This window comes from Schistocerca piceifrons, chromosome 2 (genome assembly GCF_021461385.2).
Source record: "Schistocerca piceifrons isolate TAMUIC-IGC-003096 chromosome 2, iqSchPice1.1, whole genome shotgun sequence".
NCBI classification, from domain to species: Eukaryota; Metazoa; Arthropoda; class Insecta; order Orthoptera; family Acrididae; genus Schistocerca; species Schistocerca piceifrons.
This window is the reverse complement of record NC_060139.1, coordinates 44670809-44690363: the sequence shown is the minus strand read 5'-3', so window position 1 is coordinate 44690363 and position 19555 is coordinate 44670809. Positions and strand designations below refer to the sequence as shown.

Genomic DNA, 19555 nt, shown 5'->3' with positions numbered 1-19555 from the left:
TATCAATGCGGTACTCACTAAGACACTCCTATCTGCATTCAGCTGCATTACTCTCACAATAGACATCTAGTAAAGATATAATCGTTCGGCGAGGTTTTGTTATGATCAAAGTGGATTCTTCCACGAGCACCAACTAAGTCCTTATAGATTTTCTCTAAATTTAAATTCTCTGAACGACGTGTACACACATTGCTCAACAGCTCTTCCAATGCTTTCGCACCAGTAGGTATATTTTCTGAGCTCAAAAGTATCGTACCCATTTGTTCCGTTGTTGGATAATAGATTTACATCCTGTGGTTGGGTCAGCCTAATAAGCAGTCGTTGCGTCGTCTGTAGGTTCTCTTTGTTCTCCATCCTACTTGACTGTATACTCTCCTCCAATTTGTTGTAGTCTGTCGTGAGGCAAGAAGGGAAGAAAGATCCGTACACAAAGACTGGGAAGTTGCACAGGTCACACCAATACTCAAGAAAGATACTAGGAGTAAATCACTTAATTACAGGCCCACATCATTAACGTTGATATGCAGCAGGATTTTGGAACATATATTGTGTTGAAACGTTATGAATTACCTCGAAGGAAACGGTCTATTGACACACAGTCAACATGAGTTTAGAAAACATCATTCTTGTGAAACGCAACTAGCTCTTTATTCACATGCAGTGTTGAGTGCTATTGACAAGGGATTACGGATCGATACCGTATTTCTGGATTTCCAGAAAGCTTTTGACACTGTACCACATAAGCGGCTTGTAGTGGAATTGTGTGCTTATGGAATATCGTCTCAGTTATGTGACTGGATTTGTGACTTTGTGTGAGATAGATCACAGTTCAAAGTAATTGACGGAAAGTCATCAAGTAAAACAGAAGTGATTTGAAGTGATTTCTGGCGTTCCCCCAGGTAGTGTTATAGGCTCTTTGCTGTTCCGTAACTATGTAAAAGATTTGGGAGACAATCTGAGCAGCTTTCTTAGGTTGTTTGCAGATGGCGCTGTCGTTTATCGACTAATAAAGTCGTCAGAAGATCAAAACAAACTGAAAAACGATTTAGAAGAAATGTCGGAATGGTGCGAAAGGTGGCAGTTGACCTTAAATAACGAAAAGTGCGAGATCATCCACTTGAGTGCTAAAAGGAACTCGTTAAACTTTGGTTACACGATAAATCAGTCTAATCTAAAAGCCGTAAATTCAACTAAATACCTAGGTATTACAATAACGAACAACTTAAATTGGAAGGAACACATATAAAATGTTGTGGGGAAGCTAACTAAAGACTGCGTTTTATTGGCAGAACACTTAGAAAATGTAGCAGATCTACTAAGGAGACTGGCTACAGTACGCTTGTTCGTCCTCTTTTAGAATAGTGCTGCGCGATGTGGGATCCTTACCAGATTGGACTGATCGTGTACATCGAAAAAGTGCAAAGAAAGGCAGCACATTTTGTGTTATCGCGAAATATAGGAGAGAATGTCACTGAAATGATACAGGATTTGGACTGGACATCATTAAAAGAAAGGCGTTTTTCGTTGCGACGGAATCTTCTCACGAAATTCCAATCACCAACTTTCTCCTCCGAATACGAAAATATTTTGTTAACACCGACCTACACAGGGAAAAATGATCACCACAATAAAATAAGGGAAATCAGAGCTCGTACGGAAAGATACAGGTATTCGTGCTTTCCGCACGCTATACAAGATTGGAATAATAGAGAATTTTGAAGGTGGTTCGATGAACCCTCTGCCAGGCACTTAAATGCGATTTGCAGAGTATCCATGTTGATGTAGATGTCGATGTAGAAGGAAGTGATTTTTCCTGCGCACTTTTACTTGCAATTAATTTGGACTGAACGAGTTCTGACTCAATAGCAGCTGAGATCACTTTACACGTAGCTCTATCCTGTACTCCTACCTGCTCCGCACTTGTCTGTAGGTAACCTCATGATTTTCTGAATTAACCTCGTTTTGTCGTACGTTTCGCTTCTATTTTAGACTGGTCTTTTACGATTTTATTTTCATTTATTAGTGTCCTCTGTGTCGAGTGTCCACTAAAGTTATCGAGTATGCAGTGTGATTGTCAGACCATAAGAATAACTAGCCGTTAAATTATTTTTATGATTGCTTGTAATCACTCATTCATATGTAGATATTTCCTCTTCTATAGCTCAAGCTCTATTTACAGCCCTTGACTCTGACAATGCACACCCGAAAAACTTGTGTTTCAAATTATGTGCAACAAAGTAATCACTTTCCCACTGCACTATCATGTCATCTATGTAATCAGTCACTTCAAAATATTTCAATTGAATTTCTTCTGTTGAAGACGTAGGTACGGTGTGTCCACGTCGTGTACTTGTTTGTGTTTCTTTTGTTGTTACGATGCAGTGGCTCTCCGCCATGCACTTGCCCTCTTAGAAGGTGGTTTGTACTTCTTTCTAAGTTCAAGGGCTGTACTCTTATGTTGACTTGTATGTGTTTAGTCCAGTTCCTTCTTTATTTAGATGTTCCGGCTGATGTTACTATGGGCCAACTTATTGTATGTCGTTTGTGCCATAATCGGTTCTTTCTGTTTGACTCATATGACTGTTTGTACGTCGGGCAGTCAGGACCGCCTGCTTTATCACACACGCGATTTCTCAGTTTACATGGGATACATACCGCTTTTTTCTCTGTTTCAGGACAGCTGAATTTTCTGTGTTCCTTCACACGACAGTTGATACATATCGATTGGCTCACAGTACAAAATATAGAGGGGTGCCCTAAGTTGCAGTACTTGAAACATTTGACAACGTTGTTATAGTCTCTTGTTTCGAAGGCATGGAAGCTGATGTAGACCCTTTCTTGTCATAGCAATAGTTTACGCACTCTGGTGCTCACTTCAATTATAGTGCTGAATGTACCTCTTGCCTTGGGCTCAGTTTTGAAACGAATTTTTGCGTCATCAGCAAATTCCAGCCCTGTTATCACTAACATTTAGAACATACATTTCATCTAAGAAATCCCTATGAGAAACGGTTGATGGTACTACATATACCACGAGCAATGGTCTCCTCTTGTTTGGACCTCCACACTTTGACTCTTTTGTTTCTGATGTTTTTTCCATTACTTTCTTACGATCGTCTTTTGATTCTGTTTCCACTATAACTACGCTTGGAATAGTCTTGATTGACTTTATTTTATGTTTATCTACACGAGGATTGACGTTTCTCGTTGATATGTCCCTCACATCTTTCTTGTTTTGTTGTTGACCTAATAAACAGAGTTGTCTCCTGTTTTTCTTTGGCTTGATCAATCTTTATTTGTGTCCTTGTTTTCCAGGCACCAACAACAGCTGCGTACGAGGGAAGAAACGGTTTGTTTCACGGACTTCGTAGGTTGTCGTTATCAGTTTTATATTTGTCAGTTTTGTTTTCTAGTTCTTCATTAGGTTGCTTGGCATTTGGCCCTTCTGCAACTGCTAATTCTTATCGTAGTCATTCTCTTTCCTCAAAAATCTTTTCATCCTTCCAATCGTGCCTGTCTTTAAGCATCAACTGATTCGACATTACTGGCGGCATGTAGCCCATTTAACGTGTCTAGCTGCAGCTCCAATTTTGTATTTTCCCTTTCTAACACGGTTATTTGTTTCTCAAGATTGGCTTGATAGAAGGCAAGTGGAAATAACTCGTTCCTTATAATTCCAATAATTCCTTGACTAACATATTTCCCTTTAAGTTCGTTGGATATTTTCGTGATTATTGAGTAAATTAGGCTAATTTTTCAGGTGCTGTGATTCGTTGTACATATTCCATTTCTGAAATCTTTGAGCGCGCTGACGAGCTCTTACCTGTTGTCTTTCCTTTCGTTCCCGTTACTTGAACGGGTGAGAAATCTTGTCTGCTACATTTTGCACCTGTTTTCCTTGCCGCCTCCTCTCTCCTGGTAAAGGCTGGCGACAGGCTTGATCATTGGAGGTACACAATGCGTACTATTTCTGTGGTTCACAAAACGAACTATTTCCGTGGTACTTAAATCAGATTTTGTTTGTGGTACACAGAACGAATTACTTCCGTGGTTCACAGAACAAAGTTTCTCCGTGGTACACAAATCGACCAAACGTACATTTACACAATTCATTTTTGTGACTATTCCCGTCGGCCGTTTAGACCCAATGATAAACTGGCAAGACGACACACGCAAGGTGTTTTTCTCGTGCCTACCGGTCCTTCAACACTTACGTTAATGTTTTATACGTAAAGGAGGTTTCACAACACTCCCAGATTAAACCTTACTGTTTATAACGTACAGTGCACGAAATATGACTCCGTTTTAGCAATCTCGGACACGAACGCATACTGAATCGAGCGAATACACAAATGAAACCTCACGGAAACGCGAATGACTTCCGCTGTGCCTGTCGAATAGACATGTACCCCGATTTACAGTGTTATGTGCGAAAGAAACACAAACACCGACGACGACCATGTTGGATGCTTAAATTTTTCTGCTACAGAAAGTGGGGGCCTATCACACCCTTTACCGGAGTGGTTGTAAATAGATGCAATATGTTCATCTGCCAGGTCCATGACGTTAATACCATCACGTTTATAGGGCGTATATATGCGGAATTAAACCCTTGCTCTGAAAGGTACCAAAGTTTTAACAACCATCCTATGTGCTCTAGGGCTATAAATTTGCTAGCTGTTCCGAATAAACTTGTTAAATACGTCCCTAATAGTAGAAGCTGGATCATATTTTTCCCTCCGTTTACCCGTACCCAATTAACCGCATCGAAATGTTCTAAGCAATATTCCTAATCGGTTTTCTGTTATAACTGATGGGAAAATTGACTCTCCAACAGCGAAGTGGCAAAGAGTGAGGTCTTAGGCTCTCTAGCAGAAGATCTGAACATGCTGTAAGGAACTGAGTTCAATCACAGCGTTCCCTTCCTGCACGGTAGTGTCTACATAAGCTATACTTTCTTTAGTTCCATACCAGAACGCAGTTTCATCAAGTTTTCATTGGTATGCTTTACAGTCTTGTAGACCATATCACCGGCAAATAAAAGGATCCGTACTTTTCCTCACATCAGGTTTCTTTCCTACAGTGAGAGGGGGAACTTGTATCTTGGACAGTCGTGCTTTTATGATGTTGTCTGCTGCTGTTCGCGTCCTAGATCGTATAGGACCTGATGAACAAGTAAAACATTGTTTCTTTCGTAGTAAGAAGCTGGAAGACAACTATCATTTTGATTGCCATTGCTAGAAGCGGAAATAGCCACAAAAATCAGTAGGTAGCTGTGGAGTTAATGAGCTTCCTCTGTCACTTGTGTCAGATTAAGGTTTTTCTCCGATGTCTTCTCGAAATTGAAGGTATTTTCTACTTCAAATATTTCTCGAATACATTCATCATCGCGAACATCATCAGTAGAGTCAACGCTGGTGTCCGTTTTTTTACGAGGGTCTAGGATAGTAGGCAGAACGTACGACCCATCTGAGTGCACGTCTGACTCGGATTCTTCACGTGAATTTTGAGAGAGTGCGAGAGGTAGATTTTTTTTTTTTTCGTCCGATTTGAAACGAATTTCTGACCTTCCATCTTAAATCTTTAAGGAAAAAAGGGAAAATGTGTTTTACCGAATTTTTCATCCTGCTATTTCTTTTGCTGTAACAAGTTTGCATGGTAAATTAGAATATGCATGTTAAAACGGAAGAATTAAAATTAAAACGTTACATGGGAGTGGTTACAGTTTTGTTTCGTTCCTCAATGAATACAAAAATATCACCCTTAGTGTGCTACAAAACCTTTCAATCAAATTGATCAAATGTTCCTAGCCGGCCGGAGTGGAAGAGCATTCTAGGCGCTACAGTCTGGAACCGCGCGACCGCTACGGTCGCAGGTTCGAATTCTGCCTCGGGCATGGATGTGTGTGTTGTCTTTAGGTTAGTTAGGTTTAAGTAGTTCTAAGTTGTAGGGGACTGATGCCCTCAGAAGTTAAGTCCCATAGTGCTCAGAGCCATTTGAACCATTTAAAATGTTCAGACAGAGAAAACAGGAGTCCTGGGAGACTGGAACACCGGTGGAACAAACCGACAAACACGTGACACTTTTGGAAACATCCGATCGCAAAGACCGAGCGAGGTGGCGCAGTGGTTAGCACACTGGACTCGCATTCGGGAGGACGACGGTTCAATCCAGTCTCCGGCCATCCTGATTTAGGTTTTCCGTGATTTCCCTAAATCGCTTCAGGCAAATGCCGGGATGGTTCCTTTGAAAGGGCACGGCCGATTTCCTTTCCCATCCTTCCCTCACCCGAGCTTGCGCTCCGTCTCTAATGACCTCGTTGTCGACGGGACGTTAAACACTAATCTCCTCCTCCTCCGATCGCAAAGACATGCGAAAACTTATCACTAATAGGAACACTCTGTCTGTCAGACCGGGAAGAGAATCCACCTCTCGGAACACTGACAATATATAACAGAAATCTACTTACTGGAAGACAATGGGTGCGCCGAGCACGATCTGTTGACCAGCTGCCGTTCGAGGTGGATTGAGGACTACTCGGCTTCTCCCCCTATTCAGCTTCTCCCCTCCCTCAGGCGACATGCGGCGCCGTTAGCATTGTTATCGTCAACTATAGAGGTATCCCAGAGCAGTGTTCCTTTCAGAGGGTTAGATCACAATTTTCAAAAGGTTATGAAGCGCCTTAGCGAATATCGCCCTTAAAAGGAAACAACTGACTTGTTAAATGCTTGACATCATCAGTAGTCGTGGCTCGTATTCATCTATAGAGTTTATTTGCCTATGGCAAATTCCGGGATGGTTACTTCGAAAGCGCACCGCCTATTTCGTTTTCCATCCTTCCTCAATCCGAGCTTATATTCTGCCCCTAATGACCTCGCTGTTGGTTGGTTGGTTGGTTTGTGGAAGGAGACCAGACAGCGAGGTCATCGGTCTCATCGGATGAGGGAAGGAAGTCGGCCGTGCCCTTTTGAAAGGAACCATCCCGGCATTTGCCTGGAGCGATTTAGGGAAATCACGGAAAACCTAAATCAGGATGGCCGGACGCGGGATTGAACCGTCGTCCTCCCGAATGCGAGTCCAGTGTCTAACCACTGCGCCACCTCGCTCGGTGACCTCGCTGTCGACGGGACGTTAAACAGTACCCATCCTTTCTGTTTGTATCATCCTGTGGGTTCTTAGGAAAGCACAGAAATTTTTGTGGAAGAAAAAGTAGCTCTGTCGATCTTTCGGAAGCTTTTACTGCATACTACAGTATCTAGTTTTCGCTTTACAAGCCAATTTGTAATGTTACACTGTTGCAATGACGTTATGTGTGGCCTTGGAACGTCTGGCATAAAAATTTGTCGAACAGCTTAGAGAAAAAAAATTAGAAATTTGTCTTTTTAGGAAAGACACTTTACCATTCACCATCTCGCCGACACCCAGGATTTTTGGAACAGAGTGAAATGCATAATGCGAGACAACAGTGTAGGTAATATCAGCAGCTATATAAAGGAACAAAAAATTGTGTAAACGCCTACTTGGGAAGCAAGGTCGACTACAGCGTGCTAGTGCATGGTCTGACGATGGCACTTGGTACGAAACCACTAGCCATTACGCAAAATAAAAATTACCAGTATAGGCCAAAGCAAACAATTTTTTTTATAATTTTGCTGATCGCTCTCCCTGGAGATATTATGTCGGGAGTATAAAGCTTATCAAAGAACTTCCCTCACGTTGGTCTAAAATTAGCTATTTATCGCATCCGTTCACTGATCTGTTTCAAGCGGCTCTCAACGATTCTATTTCCTGTGCAGATCACTTCATCTCAGAATAGCCTTCAGACCTAACGTCCTCAATCATTTGAAGAATATATGCACGTATTCCATGTCCTGTGTTTGCCTGCAGTTTTTGCTAGCTGTGACACTCTCTGCTAACACGACTGTTATTCCATGATGCCTAAATATTTGCCATATAATCCTGTCCCTTCTTCTGTTTAGTATGTACCACGTATACATTTCCTCGATGATCGTACGGAAAGAAAACTCATTTATTATGTCATCAGTCGTCCTACCTAGTCGTCTAGTGGAAGATTAATGCTTCGATCCATCATTTTATACGTATGTTAAGTACCACTTACGAATTCCTAGTCGGAAAAAGGTCGTAATGAAGAAAAAATTTGCTGCAAAAGAAGAAGATTCTACTTTGTTTTGGAACACGCCTGTCTGTCCTGGACTGACTCTTGACTTGACGTGATCCATTAAGTTCCGGATCGGTTCCGTTTCTAAGAGAAGTGAAGCCGAGGGTCAGTGGGGCCCGTGCATGGCTGGTAAGTGACCATCGTTATTGTTCAGGCCGGACGCCAACCACCGGAGGTAGCAGATGTTTACCCTGAATGTGGTGGTCAGTGCAGCACGAGAGTCTGTTGTCTACACCTTAAAACGCCGATACAATGAGCCTCGATCAAAACTTGGTCACGTACAGGGTAATCCCTTTTTATGAAAGCCAAGGCTATTCGGTCATTTTCTAATTCTTCCAGCAGTTCCTCGACAGAACTGAAGTAGTGTGCAATGAGGAAACTCTTCAGTTTGAACTTGAAAGTGCGTGGACTATTGCTAATATTTTTGAATTGTTGTGGCAGCTTATCGAAAATGGATACAGCAGACTACTGCACACTCTTACGCAATGGAGTCAACGGGGAGCGTTGCAAGTGCAGACTGGATTTTCGTCTAGAGTTAACTGAGTGGAACCTGCTAACAGGAATAAGCTAATATTTTTAACAAAAAATGACATTAAAGACAATGTGTATTGAGAGGCCGGTGTCAGAATTACCAGTCTGCTGAACGAGGGTCAGCAAGAGGTTCGAGAACTTCCACCGCACTCTGCTCGAACCCACGTTTCTGAGCCAAAAATATCCTTTTTGAATCAGAAAAGGTACCCCAAAAATAATACCACACCTCATTAGCGAATGAAAATACGCAAAGTAGACAACTTTTTGTGTTGAACTATCACTAATTTCATGTACTGATCGAATATTAAATAAAGTATCATTTAGTTTGTGAACGAGATCCTGAACATGAACTTTCCACGACTGCTTGCTTTCTATATGAACGCCTAGGAATTTGAACTGTTCTGACTCACTAATTATATGCCCATTCTGTGTAATCAAAAGGTCCGTTTTTGTCGAAGTGCGTGTTAAAAACTATAGAAACTGAGTCTTACTGTGATTTAGCATCAGTTTATTTTCTACAAGCTGTGAACTCACGTTTTGTACTGCACTATTTGATGTGTCAGTACTGCAACTCAAGATCATTTACTACCAAGCTGGTGTTATCAGCAAACAAAAATATTTTAGAACCACTTGTAATACTTGAGGGTATATCCTTTATACAAAATAAGAAACAGTAGTGGGTTCAGCACCGGCCCCTGGGGCACGCCTGTTTAACTGTGCCCCTCTGGAACTCCACGCCGTAATCATTCGGAACACTGCGAAGAATGACTTTCTGCTGTCTCTTCTTAAGGTAAGAGGTGAACTAAATCTGAGCTACTCACCTTATCCCATAATGGTCCAACTTCTGCAGTAATATTTTGTGATCAACACATTCACACGCCTTACGTAAATCAAAGAAAACGCCTAAAGCTCGAAACCTTTTATTTAATTCGTTCAAGGCCTCACAGAGAAACGAGAACACAGCATTTAAATAGTTGTTACACCACTTGGAACTGTTAACTGTACATTTCACAGCAAATTATGTGAACTGTAATGATCACTTATGCTTGTATATACAGCCTTTTCAACAACTTTAGCAAACACTGATGGCAAATAAATAGGTCTAAAACTGCCCACATTACCCCTTTCTACATTTTTATAAAGTTTATTCACTACTGAGTACTTTAATCAGCCAGGAAGCTCACCATTCCTAAAAGTTACAGATGTACCTAAATATTGGGCTAACATACACAGAACAGTACTTAAGTGTTCTACTGGGTACCCCTCATAACCATGAGAGTCCGTAGTCTTTAGTGATTAAATTATTGACTCAATCTCTCCCCTGTCAGTATCATGGAGGATATTACAGATAGTCTCAGAAAGCTATTTTCTAATGGAATTATATGATTCCCTGTAGAAACCAAGCTTATGTTTAAATCACTTGCTATATTCAGAAAGTGACTATTAAATGCAGCACATATATCCGACTTACCAGTAACTGAAACATTTCTACCACGCACTGACACTATATCCTGAAGCTGGTGCTGATAACGAGGCACTTCCTTCCCTACTGACCATATGGTTTCAATTTTATCCTGAGAATTAGGTATTCTATTTGCGTACCAGATACGTTTCACCTTACTAGTAACGTTTTAAACTCCTTACTGTACTGTTTGTAATGAGCTGCTGCAACTCTAGTGTGACTGCTTCTAACATTTTGATGTAATTCTCACTTTGTTCTACGCGATATTCATATCCCCCTAGTCAGCCACTCGGGCTGCCTGTTAGTGTCAGTACCCTATTCCGTAATCGAAAGCAAGTTTCAAAAGGCGTGAGAAATGTGATAAAGAAGGCATTATACACTCCTGGAAATGGAAAAAAGAACACATTGACACCGGTGTGTCAGACCCACCATACTTGCTCCGGACACTGCGAGAGGGCTGTACAAGCAATGATCACACGCACGGCACAGCGGACACACCAGGAACCGCGGTGTTGGCCGTCGAATGGCGCTAGCTGCGCAGCGTTTGTGCACCGCCGCCGTCAGTGTCAGCCAGTTTGCCGTGGCATACGGAGCTCCATCGCAGTCTTTAACACTGGTAGCATGCCGCGACAGCGTGGACGTGAACCGTATGTGCAGTTGACGGACTTTGAGCGAGGGCGTATAGTGGGCATGCGGGAGGCCGGGTGGACGTACCGCCGAATTGCTCAACACGTGGGGCGTGAGGTCTCCACAGTACATCGATGTTGTCGCCAGTGGTCGGCGGAAGGTGCACGTGCCCGTCGACCTGGGACCGGACCGCAGCGACGCACGGATGCACGCCAAGACCGTAGGATCCTACGCAGTGCCGTAAGGGACCGCACCGCCACTTCCCAGAAAATTAGGGACACTGTTGCTCCTGGGGTATCGGCGAAGACCATTCGCAACCGTCTCCATGAAGCTGGGCTATGGTCCCGCACACCGTTAGGCCGTCTTCCGCTCACGCCCCAACATCGTGCAGCCCGCCTCCAGTGGTGTCGCGACAGGCGTGAATGGAGGGACGAATGGAGACGTGTCGTCTTCAGCGATGAGAGTCGCTTCTGCCTTGGTGCCAATGATGGTCGTATGCGTGTTTGGCGCCGTGCAGGTGAGCGCCACAATCAGGACTGCATACGACCGAGGCACACAGGGCCAACACCCGGCATCATGGTGTGGGGAGCGATCTCCTACACTGGCCGTACACCACTGGTGATCGTCGAGGGGACACTGAATAGTGCACGGTACATCCAAACCGTCATCGAACCCATCGTTCTACCATTCCTAGACCGGCAAGGGAACTTGCTGTTCCAACAGGACAATGCACGTCCGCATGTATCCCGTGCCACCCAACGTGCTCTAGAATGTGTAGGTCAACTACCCTGGCCAGCAAGATGTCCGGATCTGTCCCCCATAGAGCATGTTTGGGACTGGATGAAGCGTCGTCTCACGCGGTCTGCACGTCCAGCACGAACGCTGGTCCAACTGAGGCGCCAGGTGGAAATGGCATGGCAAGCCGTTCCACAGGACTACATCCAGCATCTCTACGATCGTCTCCATGGGAGAATAGCAGCCTGCATTGCTGCGAAAGGTGGATATACACTGTACTAGTGCCGACATTGTGCATGCTCTGTTGCCTGTGTCTATGTGCCTGTGGTTCTGTCAGTGTGATCATGTGATGTATCTGACCCCAGGAATGTGTCAATAAAGTTTCCCCTTCCTGGGACAATGCATTCACGGTGTTCTTATTTCAATTTCCAGGAGTGTATTTATAATCTTGGTTGTCAGAAATATGGTGGACGACTGCGTCAGTACTACCAACAGAGATTTCCAACTGAGTAGCGAAGTGGTTGATTGTGAGCCGTCCATCAGCCCCAATGAGTTCCAACATAGTAGGATTCACAGCTGTGTGCGGCCAGCCGGCCCGCGGGAGATCAGACAGATTTTCGCGACCTTGTTGCGATAAGAAGACGCGCCTCGCCCAACGACTGATCGTGTTTTTGTCTCCTACCATGTCTCCGTAGACATTCTGCAAGAGCCTATAAATATCTGCAGTGCTATGGTTTTCCACCAAAAGAAACTCAATTATAGCTCTCCACATGGAACGCACCTGCGTTACAGGCGCCGTTTTGGAGACTGCATATAGCGCCGTCACCTAAGGGAACTTCGTGAAACAATAGGGGCTTAAGCAGAAATATTTCACGATGTCCCACAACAAATTAAACATTTTTTCAGGGGAAACTGGTCGAAAAAAAGTGTTGCATCATTTATTGAACGTCCATCGCAGTCATCAAAATTGTATTTACTGTATTATTACTTTTTTTCAGTTCCACGAAACGGAAAATTTTGCTTGTTTATTAAATTCCAATCAAGAAGAAATTTAATATAAATAAGTAATAAGAAAAGAAGTTACCAAGATTTGTCACGAACGACCCGTTGTTGTAATTCTAGGTTAAGCTATAGGTCCTGTTTCCCCAGTATGATTTCTGGGCTAGGGTATGGACATGGAAGTCACCGAGGTGGCCTCCAATTGCAAAGCCTTTGAGCCATACTGAATTATCATTGTTATCGTTTTTTCAGCTGATTTAATTATTTGTGTCCTTCTGTACCTCAAAACCTCTGGTTAACTTATTCAGGAAAACTAGATCCGAAAGACGAGTAGAATTTGCCAAACTGTCCACAAATGCGAGCTTCCCCCAGAATTGTATATATATATGAAGATAGTAACTATTCTCCAAAAAACAGATGCCATTGAAGACCGTGCAGATTTTCTAGAATAAATGATAATTAATTGAAACCCTCAGCTGCCGACAGGTGTTGTTGATATACGTCAACAGGGACAGTTGAAAATGTGTGCACCGACCGGGACTCGAATCCGGGATCTCCTGCTTACATGGCAGACGCTCTATCCATCTGAGCCACCGAGGACACAGAGGATAGCGTGCCTGCAGGGACTTATTCCGTGCACGCTTCCCGTGAGGCCCACATTCCCAACTGTCCACAACCTACATTCGTAACGTTCCTAAAGAATATTTGCCCATTCACTCATCTATTCATCTATGTCCTCGGTAACTCAGTTGGACAGAGTGTCTGCCATGCGAATGGTTCTAGGCGCTACAGTCTGGAACCGCGCGACCGCTACGGTCGCAGGTTCGAATCCTGCCTCGGGCATGGATGTGTGTGATGTCCTTAGGTTAGTTAGGTTTAAGTAGTTGTAAGTTGTAGGGGACTGATGACCTCAGCAGTTAAGTCCCATAGTGCTCACAGCCATTTGAACCATTTTTGTCTGCCATGTAAGCAGGGGATCACGGGTTCGAGCCCCGGTCGGGGCACACATTTTCAGCTGTCCCTGTTGACGCATATCAACAACACCTGTCGGCAGCTGAGAGTTTCAATTAATTATCATTTATCCTTCAGAATTCCATCACCATGCAACACCGATATGTCATCGACACGATTCCTAGTAGGAGTATATCTTGGGGGATCGGATGCTCCTGTAGCCTATTTTGCTATAAAACAGTCCGGTCTGCTGCTAACCTACGGACGTTGTCGCCTTTTTTGCTGCAGGTGTCGCTGGTGAGGATAGCAGCGGATGCCGAGGAGCGCGAGCGGGCCGTGTCGCGAGTCTCCACCGTCTGCCCAGACCAGCTGGTGAGTTCAGCTGCAGGCGCCTCGCCTCTGGTGTTCGCACCGCTACACTACTCTAGTGCCACTACGAGTTGATCATTTATTTGTGTACGCAAAGCTCAACACAACCAAATGAAAGAATTGCAGCCCAAGCATATGTTCCGTAATTGTTTATACACGACGACGTAGTTCAGACAGCCCACCCAAAATACACTGCTAAGAAGAACTAGGGGAACACGAATTTGGGCGTCTGGAGAAATAATTGACGGATTGGTATGTTACCATATCATACCTTTATCTCGCAAATACGAAGCACATCACGAAACATCATTACATCCTCGATCGCATATAAAAAAGAACTCAAACGTCCGACAAGTTTCGAAAACAAAGTGGAAACAAGCAATCATCCCGTCATCCTGGGTGCTTTTCATTGGATTTCGAGAGCTTGAATTCCCTTCCTGAATGTTTATCATTGCCTGATACCGACATGCTATGCTCCGTGTAAGTCTACGAAGCTCACCAAATGGAGTCTGTCCCCATTCTTCAGAGAGAGCCTACGAGAGTTCTTTGAGAGTTTGTACTGGAACAGAACGACACGAACACGACTGTCAAGTATGTCCCACATACGCGCGATGGCTTTTAGCACCAGTCATTCCATTACTTCAATGTCTAGGCTTCGGAAGACATCCCTGCTGACGCCTGCCCACATGGCCCCTGGCATAAGACGGAATTCAGGACCTCCACCGCATGTAGCATCGACCACACGTTCCAGCAGAATCCGTTCGATGTGCTCCGTGGCGGTAAGGTGACGATGGAAACGGCAAGATCTGTATGGCTGTCAAAACTGATGCCTCCGCACAACAGCTCAGAACCTTGGAAATCCGTCGATTTCCTGGACACTATCTGGAGGCACCGCTCATCGCGCGTCTCCACACACGAAAATGACGGTCACGTTGCGTCAGACAATATCTGCGAATAACATTTCTCGCCAGTGACGAAGTTGTCAGTTGACATGGGAGTAGCAGAAATGAAGGCGAGTTGCAAGATGTTGCCATATGATGCGGGGTACTGGAACACACTTCTGGGACATACGGTCCTTTCTCGCAGCCTGTTCGTGACAGTCTGATCGGATACAGCTGCTCCAGTGACCTTCTGAGATCATCTTAGAGTATTCTGGTGGTATACGTGCGACAACGTAACGCAGATGCGGCCGAGTATCGGTCTTCACGTGTTGTAGTGCGTCAGCGACATTGTCCAACTCGCCTTGTGTACTGACCTCTCTCCCTCTAACGTGTCAACAACCTATTGATGACAGACGGAGAGACATTGGCGCCTGCAGCAACACGACGGAAAGTCCATCCTTTTCGGGATCAAATAAATCGCCCTTGCAACTTGCATTTTATTAAGACGTCGCCTTGCGTATGTTTGGTTGAATCCATAGAGCGCATCAAATGACGGCTGCCATTTGTGTAACTCACTACAAAACACTGGGATACTGGTCGTCACTTGCTTCTGAGGGAGTCACCTGACACAGTAACGCAGGACACAGACAATACATGGCGAATGATTTTAGTTGTGACACATATTGAAAGCGAAGGTCTCAAGCCACGCATTAAGACCACAGGTACCGTCTAAGTCAAAATAGATTAAACATGCCGGACGTTAATTCACCCCTTTGAACAATAGATATCACATATTCGTACAACAAGACGAATATAACTACATGTGCAAGTAAGTTTTAACATTTATAGTTGTCAAATTATGACAGTTTTCGCTTAGATGCAATTATACTTTCCTTTGTGGTATTGGAAAGACCTTTTGAGGATACCATAAACGCAACGGCCTGTGGATCTTGATCAAATAGTAACAATATACCACAGCCGCAAACCACCGTCCCGCAAGCAGGAGAAGTTGTCCTAGGAACGTCTACTTTACGGTAAGCATACAGGTAACCTAGGTCCAGTTCCCGTCTTTTTCTATGACTGTCATATAAAATACTCAAACTGTTGACCATGGGGACTGACACATGCTATAAAGCGATTAGAACATACAATACTGCACCCTGAATTTCGTCTACACTTCACGCAGCACGGGCCAGTGTTACGCGGCATTTCGCGTTTGTGGGAGTCATCGACGTTTACCTGTGGACTTCTAGTTTTAATTTAGAAGTCCAGAGATACCAAGTCTGTTGAGCCAGTTAACCGTTTTTGTTTCCCTACATATCTATCCAACGATCTCCAAATATTCTTCTAAGAAAGTGTCCAATCGTCTATTCCGATCCTAGCTATGTCTAACAATAACTGAGGCAGCAGTTAGTAACCGTAGATACTTTTGATTTAGAATTCCTTAAACAAAGGCGGGCTAAAGATGGGGATTGTTGAGAAGGTCACATTGCGCATTCACGACATAACGTAGGTGTTTATTCACCTCTCACAGCCAGCGTGACTTTTCAGCCGACCAGTATCGCATTTTGCAAAGATTGATTTGGACAAGGTTTGTAAATGAGGCTTCATCTGTAAACAAATCTTGCTTACAAACTACGCATCACTTTGCAGTTTTCGTAGACGCCATTCTGTGAACATTAATCGATGTGAAAAGTCATCTGCGGGAAGCCGTTGATGGAGTGAAATGTAGAGAGGATGAAATGTGTTGGAACGCTTTCTCACAGAGCACGGACCAGTGGGCTTCAACAGCACAGCACGATTCGAATCTTACTGAAGAGTGTGCTTACATTTGGTAACATATCCGTAAACGTTTCATTGGTTGACGTGAGAGAAGCGACGAAACAGCGAAATCATCGGTCTCATCGCATTAGGGAAAGGTGGGGAAGGAAGTCGGCCGTGCCCTTTCAGAGGAACTATCCCGGAATTTTGGTGAAGCGTTTTAGGAAAACACGGAAAATCTAAATCGAGATAGCCGGACGTGGGTTTTGAACCGTCGTCCTCCCAAATGCGAGTCCAGTGTGCTAACCAGTGTGGCACCTCGATCAGTGCAGACGTTTGCACTCTCATGAGTGGGTGACAATGTGAATTATAAAGCCGGCCGGTGTGGCCGTGAGGTTCTAGGCGCTTCAGTCTGGAACCACGTGACCGCTACGGTCGCAGAGAGGCGAATTGAGTGTTTGAAGAAATTTAGTGCTGGTAGACAGTGGTTTGTGGAGATGTTGTCTGGTTACTATTTGTTTGAATTCTCCCAATGGCACAGGAAAAGTATAGAAATGGAAAATTAGGTGAAATAATTGATCAACTATAAAAAATAAAAATGAATTACGCACGTGAGCGATACTGCCACGTTGTCCTCTAGAACATAGCGAAAACATTATCTTCATGTATTTTTTCGTTCTGGATATGTTTTTGGTGGCCAGATCCAGCTGTATCATCCTATACAGTTGTGTCATTAATTTCCATGTCTTTAATTTATATTAGTTAGTCATGGGCACTTAAAGTCGCTGCAAAACCGACTCTATTTTAATTTCTGTTTAACAGAAGTTCTCTTCATCATCTTTCATCAGTTACTTACTTTAACCAAAAACGGCAGCCATATTTCTTATCAAGGAGCTTCCAGAAATCTGAGCGTGTTATAGCTTTTAAAGTGAAAAGGCTTGACCGCGGGTAAAATCTCGATTTTCCTGAAGCTTTAGCAAGCCTTAGTTAATTGTTTTTCTGTTTTATGGAATAGCTCTGTTGTTGATAAGTTGGATGGTCAAAATATCTAAAGCCCACAGCTACAAGAGAGCCAAAAAGAAGCGCACGTTACTCCTTTACATTCTCGTAAGAACGGTAAATGAACGTGGTTCCAAAATTACAGACCAACATCCTTAACGCCGGTTTCCTGCAGAACAACTAAACATATTATGAGTTCGAATAGGATAAATATTCTAGAGATGGGAAAGCATCTGTGCACAAGTCAAGACGGATTTACAAAGCATCTCCCTTGCGAAACTCAGCTTGCTATTTTCTCACATGACATCCTGCGGACCACGGATGAAGGGCAACAGGCAGATTCCATATTGATAAATTGCCGGAAAGCGTTTGACAATGTGTCTCACTGCAGACTGATAATGAAGGTCCGAGCATACGACTCGAAGACATCTTATGTAATGGAATACGGTGTGTTGTCTTCGACGGTTAGTGTTCAACGTGTTCACCAAAGACACGGGAATCGCCATGGTGCCGCAGGGAAGTATGATGAGACTGCTCTTGTTCCCTATACAGGGCGGTCATAAACAGTCTGAAAAGCTCGTAAGATTGTTGCAGGGTAAGTCGAGCTGCGACATAACTGTTAAGAAAAAATTCGATTTTTTTCTGCTGTTTCCGATAAAATTAGCATTGAATTTAGCAGATCAGGCCGTTGGGAGCGTAAATTAAAGTGGCCGCCACATACATTTAACGTCAGCTGTTCATATGGCGTAGATGACAGTGCACGAGACTGCTCAGCATTAGCTCGTATTCGATCCGTACTATCCTACATGCCCAATTTTTGTTTCGCCCTCTTTTTCAGTTTTAGGAAACCAAATGTAGAACACGTTTGGTGACACCATCAATGGCGGGACCCTTCACTTTGCTCACGCAACGGCGTGACTGGCTAACTTCAATGCTAATTAAACCGCAAACGACATAACGTATTGTATATTTTCTTATCAATTATTTCTCAGCGCAGCCTACCCTGCAACATCCTTTTCAGAGTGTTTCTGACAACCTAATATACACAAAGACCTAACGTACTGGGTGAACAACAATCTGTGGCTGTTATCTGATGCTGTGCTGTACGGGACGATGTCGCCGTTGGGAGACTGTAGGAGGATGCAAGATAACTCACACAACATTTCTGGTCGGTGTGATGAAAGGCTGATTGCTCCACATGCAGAAAATGTAAGTTAATGCAGAATGGGAAAAACAGTCCCTTAACCTTCCAATACAGCCTTAGTATTCTGCTTCTTGCCACAGTTGCGTCGGATAATTCCTATTCTTAGCTTTGCGAAGTGATCTGAAAGGGAAAAAGCACTTTAAGCAGTAGTAGGGTAGGTCAATGGTCGACTTCGATTTATTGGGAGAATTTCAGGGAAGTGTAAGTCATCTATAAAAGAGACCCCGGATAGAACACTAGCGCGACCCATTCTTCATCACTACTCTAGTGTTTTAAATTCCCACCAGGTGGTATTATTTATTTACTGCTTATTCAGCCTGACCAGATTGGGTCCCTAAAGCGCCCTCTTACATCTTACCATGAACAACACATACTAACGATATTACAAATCCATTTGAAATAATAATAATAATAATAATAATACTAATAATGAAACTCAGTCGAGCAATATAAGAACACAATCTCAAAGCATAACGCACGAAGCAGAAAATTCAAATTCTCACTCTTCAAGGAACACGCTTGACTTTTTCAGAAACGACAGACTACAATAATTACAGAATCTTCAGTAGTGGAACAAACAAGAAAACTGGCAAAGGGGCAGCACTATGTGGCAAGGCCTTCATTGCAAACAGAAGTTTTTGATTCAGTCAAATATTTGAAACCAATCAGCAACCGACTAATGACCTTAATAATCAAAGACACAAACAAAAACTACAGTTTAATTAACGTACGTGCAACAAAAAATGGTGACAATAAAAAAGACCACGAAAAGAACAGGAGAGTTCTGGGACGAACTTGAAAAATGGATGGTCAAAACTCCAAAAGATGATGTAAAAGTTCTACTCTGTGGTTTGAAT

The 19555-nt window shown here is 43.4% G+C and overlaps 1 protein-coding gene across 1 annotated transcript in view; it reads left to right on the top strand.

Annotated features, from left to right (window-relative positions):
- LOC124775137 (reversion-inducing cysteine-rich protein with Kazal motifs-like) overlaps nucleotides 1-19555 on the top strand; it is a 370434-nt gene that overhangs the window by 126370 nt on the left and 224509 nt on the right. Inside the window, exon 3 of the mRNA XM_047249977.1 lies at nucleotides 13773-13856. Within this exon, the coding sequence (XP_047105933.1) occupies nucleotides 13773-13856 (84 nt within the window). The remainder of the gene's footprint in view (nucleotides 1-13772; nucleotides 13857-19555) is intronic.